Here is a 19,056-nt window from a genome sequence, read left to right on the forward strand (position 1 = left end):
CGGTTACTCAGCTCACTACTCGCAAGTGCTGATCGCTGTCCTACTTTCATGGAGGACATTATCTGTTGTGCAAAACGCGTAGCCTGAGTAAGAGGAAAACCACAGACACACATAAAATACATGTATGTTTTCAGCTCGAGAAGAAGAACCACAGCCTCGAAGCAAACTGAATTTACTGTGCCTTTCTCTCTCTCTCTCTCTCTCTCTCTCTCTCTCTCTCTCTCTCTCTCTCTCTCTCTCTCTCTCGATGCTGCAAATAAATCTTGGCGGATTATATTAGTGTTTGGTCACGATTTAACACAAAATAAATGTAATCTTCACAAATGACATTTAATTGACTTATTTGTGAATCCTTTATAATTAGACTGGCATATAGACGTATGCTACTGGCCCCCATCAGAAGTGTTTAAAACATCTCATAACAAATACACAAAACAGTCATTCGAATTGATTGGTGTTATTAGTTGTTGTTTGCCCTAGGCTTCATAGCAAATACGCCTTGCAGTAGGCTACGTCTGTAAATGTAAGATGATACAGCAATGGCTGGCTGCACTGGAAGGTTGTGGTGTGGTGATAAAGGGGGAATGTGAAACATCGCACTTGTTCTATTTATATGCTCCAACGTGTACAACGAGGTTTCTGTTTGACTACAGAAAGCTAAGTCATCTCAGAGTCATGCGATCTCTTATGTGATCTTGAGGTTGGCAATTTCTTTAATGTCCTTCACTTGTAAAGATAGTCCTGTGCGTGTTTTCTTGTTCCAGTTCAATGGCCCGTCTTGTAGCCTAATTATATATTCTTCAAATTGACCGCCAAGTGGCCTCGCCTTATATTACTGTGTGTATGGGGCAAAAATGGGCTACCTTGAATCATAAAGGGATATTCGGCTCTCCCAAATATAGAACCCCTTTAAGTTACAGAACATTTTCACCAAAGGGGTTCTTAAAGTATTCATTGAGGGTTCATTTGTTGGGTGAACGGGGTCTACCTGGAACCAAAAAGTGTTCTGCCTGGAACTACATTAGGTTATCCTTTAGACAGCAGAAGAACAATTTATGGGCCAATTTTTACAAGAGTATGTCCCAACTCCAGATATATTTAAACCTATTTTCCGATATGTATTTTGTGCACCTTTGGCAATTTGCTATCCACACCTAACACCTTGATTGAAAATAGACTTGTTGATGAATTTCGATGAAGCATTTCTGTTGTTTACTATCCAAGTGCATATGTCCAAAACTAAGGTCGTACGTTCCCCTTACTAGTGATTCTGTCTTTCGTTAAGATCAAATACAATTTCTCGAAATGTGCCTACGTCAACGTGGCATTTGCCTATGTTACACTGTGTAATACACTAAAATGGCGTGCTTCTTCGGTCAGTAAGCAAATTCAGAAAGTGATTATGTATTGAAACTGACATGGAACGCCCATTGCACAACTCAAATCTGTAGTTTATTAGGCTACAACTCCAACTCTCAGTGCGTTATGCCGAGCGACCATTTCATACACCGCAAAGCCCCTGCGAACATTCGATCCGCTGCTTGAAGCGGGTATAGACGAGAGAAAATGGCTGTCTCATTTTAAGCAAGTCACACACGCTGTGTATGAATAATGGAACCTTTGACTATAGGGCCAAGATATTATCATAAAAAATGAAGACTTATTAACGTAGATGCAATATGGCTATCCTCTAACCCTTGCGTCTACAACGGATTCCAGAGCAAATCAAATGGAGACTGATACAAGCTGGCTATGTGCCGAATTGTTTAATGATAAACATTTGTTAAGTTACTTCAGCTGTAAACATCTAAACATTTAACGCTGAAAACGGAAAACAAACACATAGGCTACTTGGGGGACAGTTGGAAAGTAGATGCCTCAACAAACGAAATGTAGCCTTCATTCACCTTCATTCACACATCGATAAAGTCCTCATTCCTGAAATGCATGATGAAATCACGCAAACCAATTAATTGAAACTTTTCTATATGGTTCACCAAACAAAGAACCGCCATTCTAGGTCAAATAGACCCATTCTCTATTGCTCTTAGCCTATTGATATCCGATTAAGAACCATTGACGATTGTAAAATTATATAGGCTATATATTAACAGGATTATAATACAGTTATACACTTTAACCTACAAAATAAAATGTCTAAAATATGTGGCCATGAACATGGACAGTGCAAACTTGAAACTTAAAGTTGTGATTAAGCCCAACGTGATTAAGCCCAACGTGATTAAGCCCAACGTGATTAAGCCCAAAGTGAGATTTCAAACTTGCAACAAATGCAAAGGGATGTCAGTGAACCTATATATGACACCGATATAGTCTACCTGATCAGACTCAAATCTATGGCGAAACGGGTTTCCATTCTATGGATAATTTCAACATTTATTGACATGATATAGCCCAGAGAGCAATTCAGAGGTACCGCGCTGTGCTTCTAGAAATGTGCGAGACTTGTGAAAACCTCCGCTTGGTTTTGTGTATGAGAGCTATCTGCAAAAATATCAAACAACATTTGATAAGCTACAAAAAAGTTGATTGTGTAATTTGACTTTTGTGCATGGATCAAATAAAGGGAATTCAATTTAGAAGCGAACGCATTCCAAAAGAGAATTGCTGATATTATTTTATTTGTCCCTGCTTTTAAGATTAATAGAACCAGCTATTTCCCGAAAAATGCTTTCAAATAAGAACATCACCGGACACTCCCCATGTGCGGCATCGCCAATTTATATTTAATAGAGGAGCAACATTTACTGCCTTGCTCAAGGGCACATCGACAGATTTTTTCACCCAGTTGGCTCTAGGATTAGAACCAAAAACCTTTCAATTACTGGCCCAACACTCTTAACCGCTAGGCTACCAGCCGATTAAAACTTTACTCAAAATGTGTTAAATTGGCCCATCAATCTTGACATATCTATCTGTTCCAAAATTGAATGGCACACTCCCAGTGCCGAAAAACATTATTTGATAAGTAACTCCCAATGAAAGACCTCGGCATGTTTTCCAGTCCAGTCCAAGGTCTTTCACAATGTAATGGTTACACTGGCTTTAGATTAGGTCGATAGACAAGGTCATGGCCCATATGATGAAGTCTAAACAAGCCATTCAACATGTTCTGATGTTCATGTAACGTTTATGTATATGCATACTCCCTCCCTATATAGATAGTTCTACTTTCCTTGTTACACTTGACTGGTCTGGGCCCGAATCATTGAGAAGCGCGCCCGCCTGTAAACCTGTCTGGGCCCGAATCATTGAGAAGCGCGCCCGCCTGTAAACCTGTCTGGGCCCGAATCATTGAGAAGCGCGCCCACCTGTAAACCTGTCTGGGCCCGAATCATTGAGAAGCGCGCCCGCCTGTAAACCTGTCTGGGCCCGAATCATTGAGATGCGCGCCCGCCTGTAAACCTGTCTGGGCCCGAATCATTGAGATGCGTGCCCGCCTGTAAACTCGCAAGTTCCAGGAAGCAATACATTGACACATTGTGAGCCAAAATTCCAGGTATGTGCGCTTTTTTGCAACTGCATTCGAATCCATAATTTGGGTTGTCAATCAATTGGGCTTTGGGAGTTACTGTAGGCTACCATGCACATCTAAATAGAGTTAAGCAAACATCTCAAATGGTCATTATGGAAACCCTAGATACAGTTGACAAATGTATAACTCTCACAGCACGTCTCCCACCAAAAGACAAGGCAACCTGACGCATCTCACGGCCATTATATAGGCCGAATTATGAATAGATCGACTGCATGCATTAGACGAACCTACTGGATAGGCCAAGGTTATGCGTGTAGGGAAAAGAACAACCGAAGACGAGGCCTACCACCCCATGACAGAACTTACCTGAAGGACAAATCTTGTATGTAGTCAGACCAAGACACATTGCTGAAACGGCACGTGAGTTTGTAAAAGCCTCAGTTGTGTTCTTACAAAAATGGAGTGAGTGTGAGAATAGGTCAGTTGTAGCCTACATCAAACAGCCTCCACATGTGCAGCTGTGTATCTTATTCAAAGTTCATGTAAAAGACGTGAGACTTGGTTGATAGAAGTGAAAGTCTAATAGAGGTCTTCCTTCCCATTCTACAAAGCCTTTCACATTGTGATATAAGAGGTATCAATCACAATGTGATATTGCATAAGACCCCCCCCCTCTATGTGGTAGTTCTGATTACATTCCTGCCAAGGGTCAAGCTGTCTCGCTCCAACAGAAAAATAAGCCATCAGTAAAGTAGTAATAACACAAGTGCCCAGTAGTTATTTGACAGTTATTTAACAGTTATTTAAGACAGAAGGCCCTTTGTTCTGGATTGTATATGTGCTTATGCAACTTCATATGTGGTTCCATTCAGAGGTCACATTATTACCAACATTAATGTTTTTTAAAGGAAAGTTAGCCATTTTTGTCAAGTTGAAAACAAAAAACGTGGTCGGTAGCCAAGGCCTAAATATGAACTTTAGTGTCCAAATAAAGAACATCACATGGCATATAAGTAGAATAAGGTGAATCATTATTTAAAAAATATATATATGTAATATTTTGGGGGGTAGTTGAAGGCAATTATAATGCCTGTTACAATGTGCCAGTCTAAAAATAAAATATTTTTTTCCCATACTGACTGAAATAATACTTCAATTCATTTGCCTTAAGAACTGATTGTCATGCACAGCATGTCCCCATAGCAGGCCAAAGTCAGACAATGTCAGAAAAAGTTCCGTTCTCTTGCTTTATTGTAAAACATACCATAGCTGTGCCAACAGTACTAATTCCAGCCCCTCCCCATCGGAACACACCTTAAAACAGTTATTTTGCCTTTGAACCAACAAGTGCAGGGAAATGTAACCTGGCTCCAACAAATCAATGGTAACCAAAAGGATTCAAAAAGTGACAGAGTTGTGCTAAATGTTGTACAGACAGGTATAAGATGTTCCACCTCTAATGCAGAGGGCATCTAAGTGAGCTTAGTTTTGGACAGCAAAATAATAATGATAATAAATCATATCTATTTAATCATTATCATCATAACAATCATATGTAAATCCATAATCTGTCATTTTCTTTCTTGCTTTGCATTCAGTGTGCATCGAAGGCAATTTAGACTGTAATGTAGGTTACATCCAACAAGGTTTCAACGACAGAAGAAACAACTCTAACATACACTTTAGCAGCAATATCAAAAGAGCTTGTGCTCATTGGATCAAAATATCAGCCTCTAAACATAAGCGACTCACAATTAGCTTTTATATTTTGCACAGAGATGGGTGTTAGGAAACACTGAAAATACACATCTATGACTTGTAACCCAGGTAGCTTCGATAAGCTAAAGACAAAGAAGTTATACATGTCAATCTATCAGGCCTTTGTAAAGCAAGCATCAATCGCAAGTTAAGATGAATGCCCCTACTGTATGTGTGAAATGCAGAGGAGGCTGGTGGGAGGAGCTATAGGAGGACAGTCATTATAATGGATGGGATGGAATTCATGGAACGGAGTCAAACATGTGATTTCCATATGTTTGATATGTTTGACTCCAATCCATTTATTCCACTCCAGCCATTACGATAAGCCTTTCCTACCAGCCTCCTCTGGAGAAAAATGTCACCCTGTCATAAGGTCAACTTAAATGCAAAAATAGTCCTACATAGACCTGACACAAATAGTTCTGCATAGACCTGCCACAAATAGTCCTACATAGACCTGCTGTATGGGCTTAGTAGACCATCTGTGGGGTCTTCACCAATGCAATGCATCAACCTAATTAGGGTCACAAGTCAATTAATCAGAATTTATCTTATAGGAAAAATGACTCAGTTGATAAATGAAAACTCTGGTCATCATTACTCACCTCTGAGAGCTAATTTCTTAAATGGTTTGCCTTCCCGCCACCGTGCAATTCAATAGTGCAAGTTATATTATACACTTTGTTTCCTCAAAAGGAAAACATGCAATGTAGCAGCTCATGGCTAAGATTGACAGGGTTTGCTGAAACCGGTGTTCAGTTAGTTGACATATATGTGTGTAACTCTAGTTTTCAAACGAGAGCATTGGAGGATTTGTCGGAAGTTCGCTTCAATCTCATGTCAGAGTACACCCCTCGGTGAAACTGGGTCTGTATGATGTTGCTGTGGGTGCCCGGCACACCCAACATTCATATTTGCATTTCTTCTTCCATTCATTTCTCCTGCACTCACAAACAATAACAAAAGTCACCAACGTGAAATATGACACAGTAGCCTCAGACTGAGCACACCTGGCTGGAGGGGATTGTAAAGCAATGGAAATAGGTATAAATCAGATGGAGAATACATATACAGTACATAGTACAAATGAATATACACACATAGGTGAATGCAATGAAGTGCTTTTAAACGGATCTTTGATCACCATAGTTACTCAACATCATCTACTTATGGACCAAAATAACCGCCATTATTAAGTAGAACATACTGTATGTATAAAACGGCTTACATCTCAGGCTAAACTCTTAGGAAAAAAAGGTGCTATCTAGAACCTAAAAGGGTCATTCGGCTGTCTACATAGGAGAACCCTTTGTAGGACTCTTTTCGAGGTAGAACCCTTTTGGTTCCAGGTAGAACCCTTTTGGGTTCGATGCAGAACCCTTTCCACAGAGGGTTCTACAAGGAACACAAAAGGGTTCTACTTGGAACCAGAAAGGGTTCTCATATGGGGACAGACAAAAAAAAACTTTTCAAACCCTTTCTTCTAAGATTGTATATGTTTGGTATATACCATCAAGCCACAACAGCAAAAGCTATTCTATATGACTTGATATTTCATAATGGACATTTCACTAGTAATTAACATCCACCTGAATGCAGTCACTGAAATCCACGAGGGCACTTTCTTGGCAACCACATTACCGAAGAGTTGAAGTATAAAACATCGTAAGAAATGTATTGATTTTGAATTATAAATTATAAATCTCCATATGTACAAATCTTCACGTTTCTTTTTACATATACACATATTGATAAGGCCGTCAAATCAGTAGTCCTCTGTTTCGATTGGTCCAGGGACTGTTAAACAGAAACGTATTCCTTAAAAGTGACCGTGAGACAGTTCGTGGTGATGTCAGTGATGACAATGTTGCCCATAAAAGGAGAGAACATTAAGACAGACTCTCCTTTAGCCTCCTCTGTTGTTGTTGTTGTTGTCGTTGTCTCTGACTCCTGTGCCACTGCAGTTGTATCCTTATGCTCCGGTTCTGGCTCTGGCACTGGCACTGGCTCAGGTTCAGGTCGCTTTCTGGTTCTAGAACAGCTAAGATCCATAGGTTCTTCCTGACTGGTGCTGGTGTCCGTAATCTCATACCCATACCCGCTACTGCTGCTCCGGCGGGGGACAATGAGGTGGAGGTCCATGGGTTTGTCCTGGGGCGGAGTGGGCACAGCACTGGGGACACTGATGCTCCTGGAGCTCAGAAACGTTTTACACGCGCCCCTGTCCTCCTCGGGGTGGGAGAGCTTGCGTTTGCGGTCGTTATTTGTGGTGGGGAGTGTCCGGATCTGGTCCATAGGGCTAGGGGTGGGGAGGCTAGTATCCATCGCCCAGGGGGAAGGGGTTGGGTTGGTGGTTAGCTGTAGGGGGTGATCATCCGGTAAGTCCGCCTGGCCCCTCGCAACCTCTGTGTTGTATTCCTCAGCCGTGCTGGGCGATGGTTTGGAGAAATGTCCGTCTTCTGGAGAGTGTTTCTTGGGATGCTCAGCGGCCGGCGTGGAACTGGCATTACAGATCTCTTTAGGGACATTGGTGGTTCCCTGTACCTTGGACATGTCTGACTGCTCAGCGTGTTGAGGTTTCTCTTCTCCAGTCAAGTCTGAAGAGTGTTTACCCTTGGCCGCCCCAGCCTTGTTGCCGTCCATGTACTTGCTCATGACGATGACAATGCGTCCATTCTTGTTCTTGTTCTTGATGATCTTCATCTTGCTGCTGACAGCACTGGGAAGCGCTGCCTCCTTTGGGCTGGGCTTCAAGGCGCATTCGCTCTCAGCCTCGTTGACACGCCCTGCTGCTTTCTTCATCTCCACCACCGTCACGTCTTTGACTTTGCTCAGGCAGCCCGTGTTTTTGTCGCGAACCCATTTCTGCTGCAGTGCCGGTGGCAGGTTCCACCCAGGGTTGGGATTGGTGGGCGGACTGGGTTCCTGATTTTTGACCATGTCTTTTGGCCTGGTGGACTGGGTGTTGTACATATTAGGGTCAGGCTGGTAGTGGTGGTGTTTCTTGCTGTTGAGCTGATAGAATAACTTCTTCTTCCCGTTGCCTAGCTGGTCCGCTGAGACTTCCTGTTTGCTGGGCTGGTACTGGTGGTGCTTCTTGCTGTTCAGCTGGTACTGTTGGGGCTGGGAGCGGTGCATCTGGATCGGGTCTGTCCTGAGGTGGTTCTCGGCCTCCGGAGACGTCTCCTCAAATCCAGCAGGGATGCTGGATCTCCGTGCAAACGAGGGAAGCTGAAAAAGTCGGAAGACAATGGAATGTTATTATTCTGAAAAATGAAGGCACTCCTTTCATCTTTTATTGTTCGGGTTTAACTGATGAGGGAGATAGAAGAGGCAAAAGATAACCAACAGAAATCTATCCTAAGTCTACATTTATGCTATGTTGCTTCTCATAACTAGTCTTTAGCCGTAGCCAGCAATCCAATCCAATTCAAAAGGACATTATAAATCCCCTCAAGGGTAATTCAAGACATTGTCGGAGCACAAGAATACAATATCATTGCATAAATTATCCACATACTGTAAGCCTAAATGCAACACACAGGCCTTGGCTAATGGCTACATTTGTACATTGGGATTCAGATGTTATCGGAACATTACATTCTAGTTCTTGGCTAACCTGGCATAAAAGACACAGACAACCGATCTATAACTTTGTGTGAGGAGAGCATCCAGTCAGTGTTCTCCTCCTGGGATTCCTTCCTCCATCTTCTCAGATCCCTCCCCCCCTTTCCCTCTCCACTTCCCATGCATGACCCACCCCCCAGGCCATGAGAATGCTATTTCAGAAAGGGGAGGAAGACGCTAGTCTGTGACCTCAGGGTCACTGAAGTGCCACTAGACATGTCACGCTTGATCCTTGATGTTAAACCACGTGTGGTTGTAGCAATGTGGTGTCTCTTAAAGGCCCACTTTGTAGAGACATTTTTGAGGATTGTCTATCCTTGCATCCATATCTATGAACTTGAGAGTGGTTACATTTCTCCAGCCTTATCCGTCAGCTTTGTAGCAAACTAAGTGGCAGGGCTGCCATTTTGTTGTTTTTCAAATGAAGTGGGTTTTTCAGGGCTTGACTACTCGTAGTGGCACTAAATCACTAGCCGTTTGTAATTAAATCTGGCTCCAAGTGTGTTCTTACAAAATAATCAACCTCAGGGAACTGTGACATATGTTCTGTTATTCTTTCACTTCTGCTTTGAATAATTCTAGAAAAGGCACATTTTAGAGCTAACAAATTGCTCGTGTGAAAATGGAATGGCATACCAAATTTCCCATAGGCAACATGGTTATTCATTTGGGGAGGAGAAAATAACACTTGTAAAATCTTAAAAGGGAAACAGCCATTTGCACATGTGGCTATTAGCATAAAATAAAATGAATGCGCTCAAGCAATACTTCCAGAGCCTGAGGCAACAAACTGGGTTTCATGATGAGTGTGTAGGTCAGACCAGCTGGAGGGCCCCATACCTCTCTCTCTCTCTCTCTCTCTCTCTCTCTCTCTCTCTCTCTCTCTCTCTCTCTCTCTCTCTCTCTCTCTCTCTCTCTCTCTCTCTCTCTCTCTCTCTCTCTCTCTCTCTCTCTCTCTCTCTCTCTCTCTCTCTCTCTCTCTCTCTCTCTCTCTCTCTCTCTCTCTCTCTCTCTCTCTCTCTCTGCTGTTCAGTGGCATGGCAACAGAATGGCTGACTGAAAATCCTGTTATTTTTAAACAAATGGAACTATTAAACATAACAACAATATGGACAATAAGGCAGGGATGATGATCGTTACCTGGACTAAGAGATGTTTTGGTTTTGGTCCACGTTTACGATATCCCATCAACTGTTCCTGTCTCTCTCTGTAAAAGATGATGAAAAAACATATATTTAACATGAGGGTGGAGGTTGGCAGGAAACATCATCTTGTGTCATCAAAAGATGGTTGATGTATTGACATACTGGTAGCTTTACAACATATTAATGAACAGTACATATTTACAGATGTGCACAAACAAAACTAAGTTCGCAAATATATCCCTCTATTGGTCTTATTAATAATTTCGTAGCATCTCTCGACCAATTTATTTGTTAAATAATCTCTTCAAGGTCAAAAGTGGAATTCTGATTTTGAAGGCTAATGAAGACCCGTGTGTGACATGCTGCAAAGCATTCTGGTCTGTCTGTATTTGCATAACTCTCTCCATAGTAATATGCCCATCATTCCATATTCTCATTATAATGAAGGAATTCAATTAGTTCTACAGCAGGGGGAGAATCTCCCCCTCTCTTCCACATCCTCTCCCACAGCCAGTCCTTACACCTCCCTATGCTTCTGTCACAGTCAAATCCTAATTAGGGTCACATGGTGTGTATGAAATTGAATAAATACAAGGTTGAAGTAAGGTTTACTGAAAATGAAATAACTGCAGCACAACGGCATCTACACTGCATAAAGATTAGGTGACAAGGTGTGTATGAAATTGAATAAATACAAGGTTGAAGTAAGGTTTACTGAAAATGAAATAACTGCAGCACAACAGTATCTACCCTGCATAAGGATTAGGTGAACACAATGGTCTATTATTAACTATGCACATTTGAATATATTGGGTTGTATTCCCGAGTAAATTGCACTCACTGAATAAATGAATTTATAACTAGATTCCAGAGAACTATAGCCTACCAAGAATAACATTATATTTGTTTGGGTTTACAAAACTCTTCCCACAAAAAGAAGAGAGAGAGCTGTGCTGGACGTTATTATTCTGTTGTGATCATATGCACAGTCATGTCCATATGAAATAATTGCTCCCTGGTTGAGGCCTTAAGTCATAACATTCTCGTAAATATGACCCACTAGCCCAATGGCAGCTGGACTCGAAGCACCCGCACCGCTGTGCATTAGCGAATGTGGCTAACACACAGCATTAATGTAGTATGTATTCTATGCTACGGTATGAATGTTTAAGCAAAACACTGAGCAAACCCGTGATGACACGGCCAGTCCCTGTGAACTTTCGGCATCATAAAGCAATAAGGTGGTGTGATTTTACACCGGAGACGTCCAGCGGGGCAACCTCCCTTTATAGAAGATTTGGCAATTACAACCTCCCATGTCGATTCCCCTCCCCCATCCCCCCGGGACCAGAGCAGAGCGAGCCGAACACACAGGCCTGCTCCTTCCCTCCCCACACAGCGCAGAGGCAGCGCTCTGAGACCGACCGTCCAGCCGACACAGACAAGGCCGCCGGGGGACTGGAGAATATGAGGTCGCTAACTGGAAATGCCGGAGAGCAGTGGATGTCAATTACGGTTTCCATAAATGTGATACCCATCCCCCGTACTTTAGGATTTCAGCCTTCTATGCATCTCCCTGTCCCCACACCGACGTGAAGCACGGAGTGGTGGTGGTGGCCTTTGGGGCGGGTAGCCTAGGTTATCCCGTGGGTGAGAGAGAGACCAGCCGCCTGCACCACGCAATGCTGTTGTGATACGTTGTTGGAGTGAAATGATTGCGAGATATGTGGTCATCAACGCAATCGTGTATGCATGACATTGCATGTGATGTAGGCTATTTGTGAATTTGCGGCGCAAAATTGTTTAAGCCCTATTGGCTTTCGCACAGACATGATACTTTTATGCAGCCTTGCTTATAATCTACTCTCATAGATACTCCAAAGGTTTTAGCTAATACAAAGAGTATTCCGATCAATAGTTATTAAATAAAATGTGGTTTAAAATATCCCATTGCGTTTGAATGTAGCCAAACGATAGGCCTAATCATTCGTCGCCTGAGTCTTAAAGCTAATTGTTGAAATCCGCCCATGTTTCGGACTACACAAGAGTGGTTTTGTCATTATAAGGACTTTCACAATGACATATTCATGAATTGACTCACAGGGACCAGGCTATCAAAATAGTATTAGGCCTATATGCGCAAATTCGTTGTTCATTCACAATAGCATCCCAGCGCCGTTATTTCCTCCAAAACTTGCTCACTTTTGACAGCAGCCCAAGTCTTCGATTGTAATAGGCTACACAATAGGGCCGTAAAAGGGTAAATTAGGCCAATAGGAAGATTGCTAATGAAGGATATTGACTTCATATATATATTTACACAGTTTATTGATGGACAACCTCACACCGAATGTCTAATTACAACATCTTCCTCCATTTATTTTTCTCAAGTTTATTTTATTTTGTAGCAGTTATTTGTATAGGACGAGCGAGCCTACATTAACTGCCATGCCGTGGAGCATGGACTCATTGAGACCCAGACCTTGACAACAACCCATGGAATAGTCTAGGCTATTAAAATGCAGAATTTAATCCTAAAACTATGCACACGTGCGCATATCTAATCAATCCATAAACGTGTCTTTGGAGTTCTCCCAACATTCAAACACATCCCCCATGGGAGGCGGTGTGGTGTATGAATAACATGCGCTGCTACCCACCGCCCCCCTCCTCTCGTGACCATATAAGGTCATGACTCAACTCGAGGCTGCTAGGCCATATCCAAGGTCTCTCACCTGTTTTGGAACGCCACGAGAAGGCGCGGGTCAAGGATGTTTTCCTCGGGTTCCCATGTGTTGTATCTGTAGAAAGAACAGAAAACAATATGTCATTCATGTTGAGAAAAACAACATAGACTATTCCCTTTTACAATATAGAGGCTAAGGTTGTCTCAATATATTATAGGTTATGAATTACATACTGTCCTTGACTCTAGCCCACAACGTCGTTACAATAGTCTTCATGCGTAAAGTAGCCTATACACCAACATGTTCCAAAAATGTGTTATAGCCTACTAATGGGTTCATCTCTTGGATGATTCACTATGTCTGGCAAGGAAAGCCAATTCCAAAACCAATGCGGATCATGCCTGCCATAGCAAATAACCCTGGGTATGTCTCAAGTAGGCTGCGCGAGAGAGAGAGCAGTACACAATTCAAAAGACAGGGTAGGGTCCCTGCTCTATCCAAACGCGAACGGTATAAAACCAATACTCTTTGCACTGTGCACCGAGTTACAGTCGGCCATTTTAACACCACTGTCTCGTAAATTCGCTGGCAGTGCAGAAATAATTAAAACGGGATTACATGGCTGTGCCTACCCCCTTCCCTCGCATAAATTAGTGAAGGCATCCGTATCGCTCTCCCTCTCTTTCTCGCTGGCTTTCTCGCTCCCCTCTATCTCTATTTAGCTCGCGCGCGCGTCCCCGTAGCTGCCTTTCGAGCGATGATTTTTTGTTGTTGTTGAAAAACAAAATCGGTTGCTGTCTGCAAAATCCACATATGGGTACTATCGTGTGTCCGAGCATTTCAAATCATATGAGCAATACAATGTTTCACACTTACTTGGGAGACCACCCTCTCCACTTTACCAGGTATTCTATTTTGCCCTGTAGGAGAAGGGAGAAAGAGAGAGATTTGGTGAGAAAACCGATAACATTCTAATTGAGCTCAACGATATTGAAATGTGCATTGGAGATAAGTTTTACCTTCCGAATGCGCTTCTTTTCGATACCCTCCACCGCAAAGACGTGCTCTCCCGCGGCAGGTAGCTCCATTCTGGCTTGAATCCGTTTGAAGCGAACGAACGTTGAAATACGTTGATGCCTTCGTTCACTCGGTGCGTTCTCTCCTTTGGTAATTTTCCAGTTCTAAGAAACCAAACTGTAATCCCTCCACCACTCCTCTCTCTCGCTCCTTCTCGCTCTCTCTGTCGCTCTCTTGCCCCCTCTCTCTCACACACACACACACACTCTCGCTGGGTCCTGGCTCGAAGGCAGTAAGCAGAAAGATATCCACAGTCCACACTAGTGGGGCTGCAAGAACACTTCATGCAATAGCCAGGCACATGACGTCAGAGCGAAGAGGGGGAGGTGAAAGGCAGAGGTTTGTACCCGCTCCGTGTGTGTGGAGCAGAGTTGGGCTGCAAGAGACAGGCAGCTATGGAAATGATAATCCATTACTGTATCAATTACATCCACGAGCAAACCATACCTTTGTTGACTAAATATGTATCCTATACCAGGTTCATTCGATCTGCACAATATGTATGTTGAATTGGAATCGTCCAATGCCATTTAGAAAAATAAAATACAAAAATGTAGTTTGTATTTTATGTTTAGGACTTTTCAGAGGTGTATAACAACATGCTATTGATGCTTTATAGTCTATTTTCCCCAAAAATGATACTTGGCTATTTGTATCATCAACTTTCTGGGAATAGAATGGAATTGAACATAATATAATATAAGGCGCAGGTGCAAAGTCTTCTCCGAATGTTAGGCACATAAGAGCCTGTCGATACGATGATCGTGTCTGTAAATGTAATACATACATTATGCAATGGTTTCAAGAATTGCTAATCAAAATACGTCATGAAAGAGTTTTCATAATGAAGCCGAAGAGCCGAAATTGGTCAGTGGGACATCACGTGTCAACCTTCAGATTAATATAAACGTGTTGTTGTGGATGCTGAACATGTTAATAATAACTTTACATTATTCAAAGGGAAATTGTGTCATATTTGAAGGTTTCCTAAAGAAATGGGCACAATTCAATGAAGAGGGGCATTCAGTGGGCATTGGTTTAATGCGACCCCAGTAGGTAGGCTATGCGTCATGTTCTTCAACGACGACCATAAGCTGCCTATTGACTTTACCTTTTGACTTTCATGATCATACTCAATGCAGTAGCCTGCTTGAATTATTGTAAAATGTGGAGAGCCTATCGGTTATGAGGTTACCAAATATCTAGGTCATGCACTAGGCTACTCTACACCGAAACCACTTTCGTATGCTCCTGTCGTTCACAAATGCCATTTGAACATTGATAGACATCAGACGACTGCTGTAATCGATATTTTGTGTAACTTTATATTATCCATATATGGCTAAATGTGCTCTCTAAAATATAACTCAATAATATTTCAATAGGCTATTAAAATGCATGTGCAGAAAGATACGAGCTATAGTAAAGCAACTTCATATGCTACCCTGCTGTGTCGGGTACTACTTCATTTAATAGTTGTGCCATTAATATTTAAGCTACTCTTTGTAGGAAATTAATGATTGATTAGACGACCGATAACACCATTGCGCATTTGGTGTATATGCCGCAATGGTGACACATTTTGATCAGGTCTACCTCGAAACTATTAGACAAGGGGTAAGTCGAAAAGTCAACACCAAAATGCCAAGTATTCTAGCTGATACATAAAGCGTTTCCCTCTCAACTATAATTCAGCACCAAAAGGGTTAATGCACGATCTTGCATAGAGCGGCAACCGCCAGCCTATTGCAACCAGGCACGATACAGCGCTGCCCTTCCTTATAAGGTAATGGATAGAAACGAGTGTAATATCACACCGTGTAATAATTAAAAGCCATGTTTCACACTCGAAATACATACTGGGCGACGTCCTGATCCCGCCTGCCGTAAAAGCGCTCGTGAAAACGACGGATTTGGATCATATTCACGGTTTTCATTTGCCCTTCAACTGCGGTCAGAGAGCGAATACGCCCTGCTCCCTTAGCAACAGCATTCGGAGCGAAATACAATTTAACTGGGACTGTAGAGCCAATACAGCCCGTAATTAAATGTCATAGGTAGCGCTCACGTTTTTCTATCGTTTGTGAATTTCCTGTCTTATTAGTTAAGCGTTTTAGAAACGAAATGCATGGCTGGAGGCAACATGAAGCCGTGGAGTGAAGACGATATCTATAATTTAGAGGTGTTATTTTCAATGGCTGTTAAATTGTATATAGTAGTAGGCTACATGCATTCAGTCCCCTTCCATGAAGTGATATTAGTAGGGATGATATTATGACACATTGAAGGGATCATTCATTGTTCATTGGCTGCTCCTGACGCAGCCATTCTGTCATTCTGCTGCCGACTTTTTCCTGATAAGAGTTTGATGGAATGTCGCAAGTGCATTTTTATGTTGTCTCTCACGTCGATACAAACATCCAACTCAGCACAACCACATACATGTCTACATACTAACCTTGTATAATCACCACTGAACAGAGACGAACGAGCCTCTACTAAAGTAGGCTTAGAAACGCATTGCACATAACACATTGTTGTGTCAGAAGGTATTTGTCTGTTTGAACTACGTGATATGGTTTTATGTTGTAGTTTTTGTTTCAGCATTTAGTTTTCAAGTAAAACAAATATCGCCCCATTTAATAAACCCTATTCCAGACTCACAAACTACTGTAGGCTGTGAGAATTCAGCTGTAGACTAAATAAACCAACCTGCCAACCCTGCGAGAACTGGTCATCATTTGGGTGTGGTTGCACATTTGCAAGTAGACTCTTTTAATACATGGTCTCACACCTTGATTACATGATACGTTTCCCCGCCGTGTTGGCCTATAGCCAATGTTGTTCTCGTCTCTTATGATCATTATATCCGCCTCTGAACACACAGGTGCAAAAACTCACTGGTTTGACTCCAGACTCTGATGCATCTCTAGTCAATAGCTGTGCCAATAGTTTTAGGTAAAGGCAATCAACTTCGATTGTTCATTCCGACTAATAAAGGATTAGGATGCTTAAATACAACCGTTTCTAATTCATATTGTTGGATGTGTATTGAAGAGAGTAGCTCCTCCATTCCGACAGTGTTTCTATAGCAGCACATTGTTTATTTTATAGAGAGCATTAATTTAGCCGTATTGAATCCAAACATTGTCAAATAATTATATAGTTATGAAAGCAGCAATTGAACATAAAAATTACTTGAATTGATTGAAGTTTATTAACAGATAATTGCACTTTATAAAGCGGGAATAGGCCTATGCGTAAAACGGTAGGCACAATGTAGCAATGCTGCTCGCAGTGTATCTCAACGTTTCTCCATGACATACGTTTATAGTCGAAGTCTATATAAGTTGTGTCTATTTGTGACCGGATAAAGTATACCATCTTGTATGAACCGTGGACGATGTTTACCCACAATTACTAAGTTATATTATTTACACTAACTTCTCATGTCTGGGAAACAAAATACATCGTTTTTGTAGTGTAAAGCGACTGTAAAATTGACACGACAGCCGAGCCAAAAAGACAGAATAAATGTTTTCAAATGAGAAATGGCATGGCACATGTTCTAAAAATGTAAAACATTTCTGCTACTGTTAAGCTATCAGATATGAAGGTCAAAATGCGGTGGATTGCAACTCCTGTTGGAATGTCCATGACGGTGTTACAGCAAACGAATGTTAGATATGCATGTACATACATGGGCCTGGGTTAGAATGTAGAAGCGTTCTGTTCCGTCATCACATGGGTAGCTCATTTATCATAGAATGGATGGTGGAAGCACTGTGCCATTTAATACATGAAATAACTGATGGTTTACCACTGTTTATCAGACTGGGCTAAGCCTTTGGGCAGGAACATACTTTATAGAATACACAAATGCTGTAGTCTCATATGTTGTATTTCGTTATTACTTGTGTACATTTGCGCGCTGTGTGTAGATCTTCACTATACCTCATATGGCAAGAGAGGTCTGCAGATCTCCAGGAAGTGAGAGAGTAAAAGAGATTGAGAAAGAGGTGTGTGCATGTTTTGTGTATGTGTGTGCCTGTGTGTGTGCCTGTGTGCGTGTGTGTATATCTGTGTGTGTTCAGCAGGGCCCAGGGTCAGGCTAAACCGTGATCTCTGCTCCCCTCACCGTGGGGAGTCATGAGGCGGTGAGGAGAGTGATGCTGGGTGAGATCCCAGACTATGACCTTTTCACAGACTCATCCCAGAGCCTCTCTCTCTCTCTCTCTCTCTCTCTCTCTCTCTCTCTCTCTCTCTCTCTCTCTCTCTCTCTCTCTCTCTCTCTCTCTCTCTCTCTCTCTCTCTCTCTCTCTCTCTCTCTCTCTCTCTCTCTCTCTCCGCTCTCTCTCAGTCTCTCTCTCTCTCCGCTCACAGTCTCTCTCTCACAGCCTGCCTGTATAATCATCCAACCCACAAAATGGTGTCTGCTTAGAGAGGGCTTGGCACTTGTAGTGCCCAGACTGTGCCAACTGGTGAAATGGAGAGATCTGGGTGGCAGGGCAAAGTGGGGCAGAAGAGGGAGAGAATACAAGAGAAAGAGGAGAGAGTGAAGAGGGCAAAGAGAGGGAGAGGAAATGTCAAAAAGAGAAGGAGAAGAGGATTAGAAAGGGAGGGATGGGAGGAGGGAAAGAGGAGAGAAAAAGAGAGATATGAGAGAGAGAGAGGCAGCAGCACCAGCAGCAGTAACAGCAGCAGGACCACAACAGATGCCTGCATTGCTCAGCCAAGCATCTGATTCATCTCTCACAGAAAGATGGAAGAAAAGAGGATTGGATGAGGGGACAGAGTGGAGGGGTAGAGGGGTAGAAGGGGTTGGGGGGTATTACAAAAATGTTAAGAGGGCCCTACAGCCATTCTCACAACGCTCAGTGGGCGGTCATTAAGCCCCCCCTATCAAACAGGCTGATGTGGCAGGGAGAGGGGGAGACGCACAGAATTAGGAGGGGACGTTTTCCCTCCATGAGAATGCAGTTTGAGATTCTTCAATCTGTACACTGTATATCTGGCAACCTTGAAACACTTGGATTTTCGACAATGCGGTTTGGCTTATTCCAAGCCTTGTCGAATTAGCAACTCTATTATGGGGAAGGAAGTGATTTTGTTGCACGCTTGGAAAAAAAGCATAATCAATGCATTGTAATCACTGCATTCATTTAGATCAATTCTGTCATGGTACAATATGCCAAGTAAACATATGAATTCATTGAAAATGATGTGACAATACAGCTGGTCATTTTAAATCCAGACTCCT

The 19,056-nt window shown here is 42.3% G+C and overlaps 1 protein-coding gene across 1 annotated transcript; it reads right to left on the reverse strand.

Annotated features, from left to right (window-relative positions):
- Nucleotides 1–4,732: 4,732 nt before the first annotated feature.
- cbx4 (chromobox homolog 4 (Pc class homolog, Drosophila)) lies at nucleotides 4,733–14,113 on the reverse strand. The gene is made up of 5 exons (XM_046304619.1): nucleotides 13,739–14,113; nucleotides 13,596–13,639; nucleotides 12,768–12,833; nucleotides 10,028–10,094; nucleotides 4,733–8,491 (listed from the first exon to the last, which is right to left on the reverse strand). Exons 1-5 carry the CDS (start codon nucleotides 13,805–13,807, stop codon nucleotides 7,061–7,063), a joined length of 1,677 nt encoding a protein of 558 aa, XP_046160575.1. The 5' UTR covers nucleotides 13,808–14,113; the 3' UTR covers nucleotides 4,733–7,060.
- Between the last annotated feature and the right edge of the window lie 4,943 nt (nucleotides 14,114–19,056).

This window comes from Oncorhynchus gorbuscha, linkage group LG16 (assembly GCF_021184085.1).
Source record: "Oncorhynchus gorbuscha isolate QuinsamMale2020 ecotype Even-year linkage group LG16, OgorEven_v1.0, whole genome shotgun sequence".
Classification (NCBI taxonomy): domain Eukaryota; kingdom Metazoa; phylum Chordata; class Actinopteri; order Salmoniformes; family Salmonidae; genus Oncorhynchus; species Oncorhynchus gorbuscha.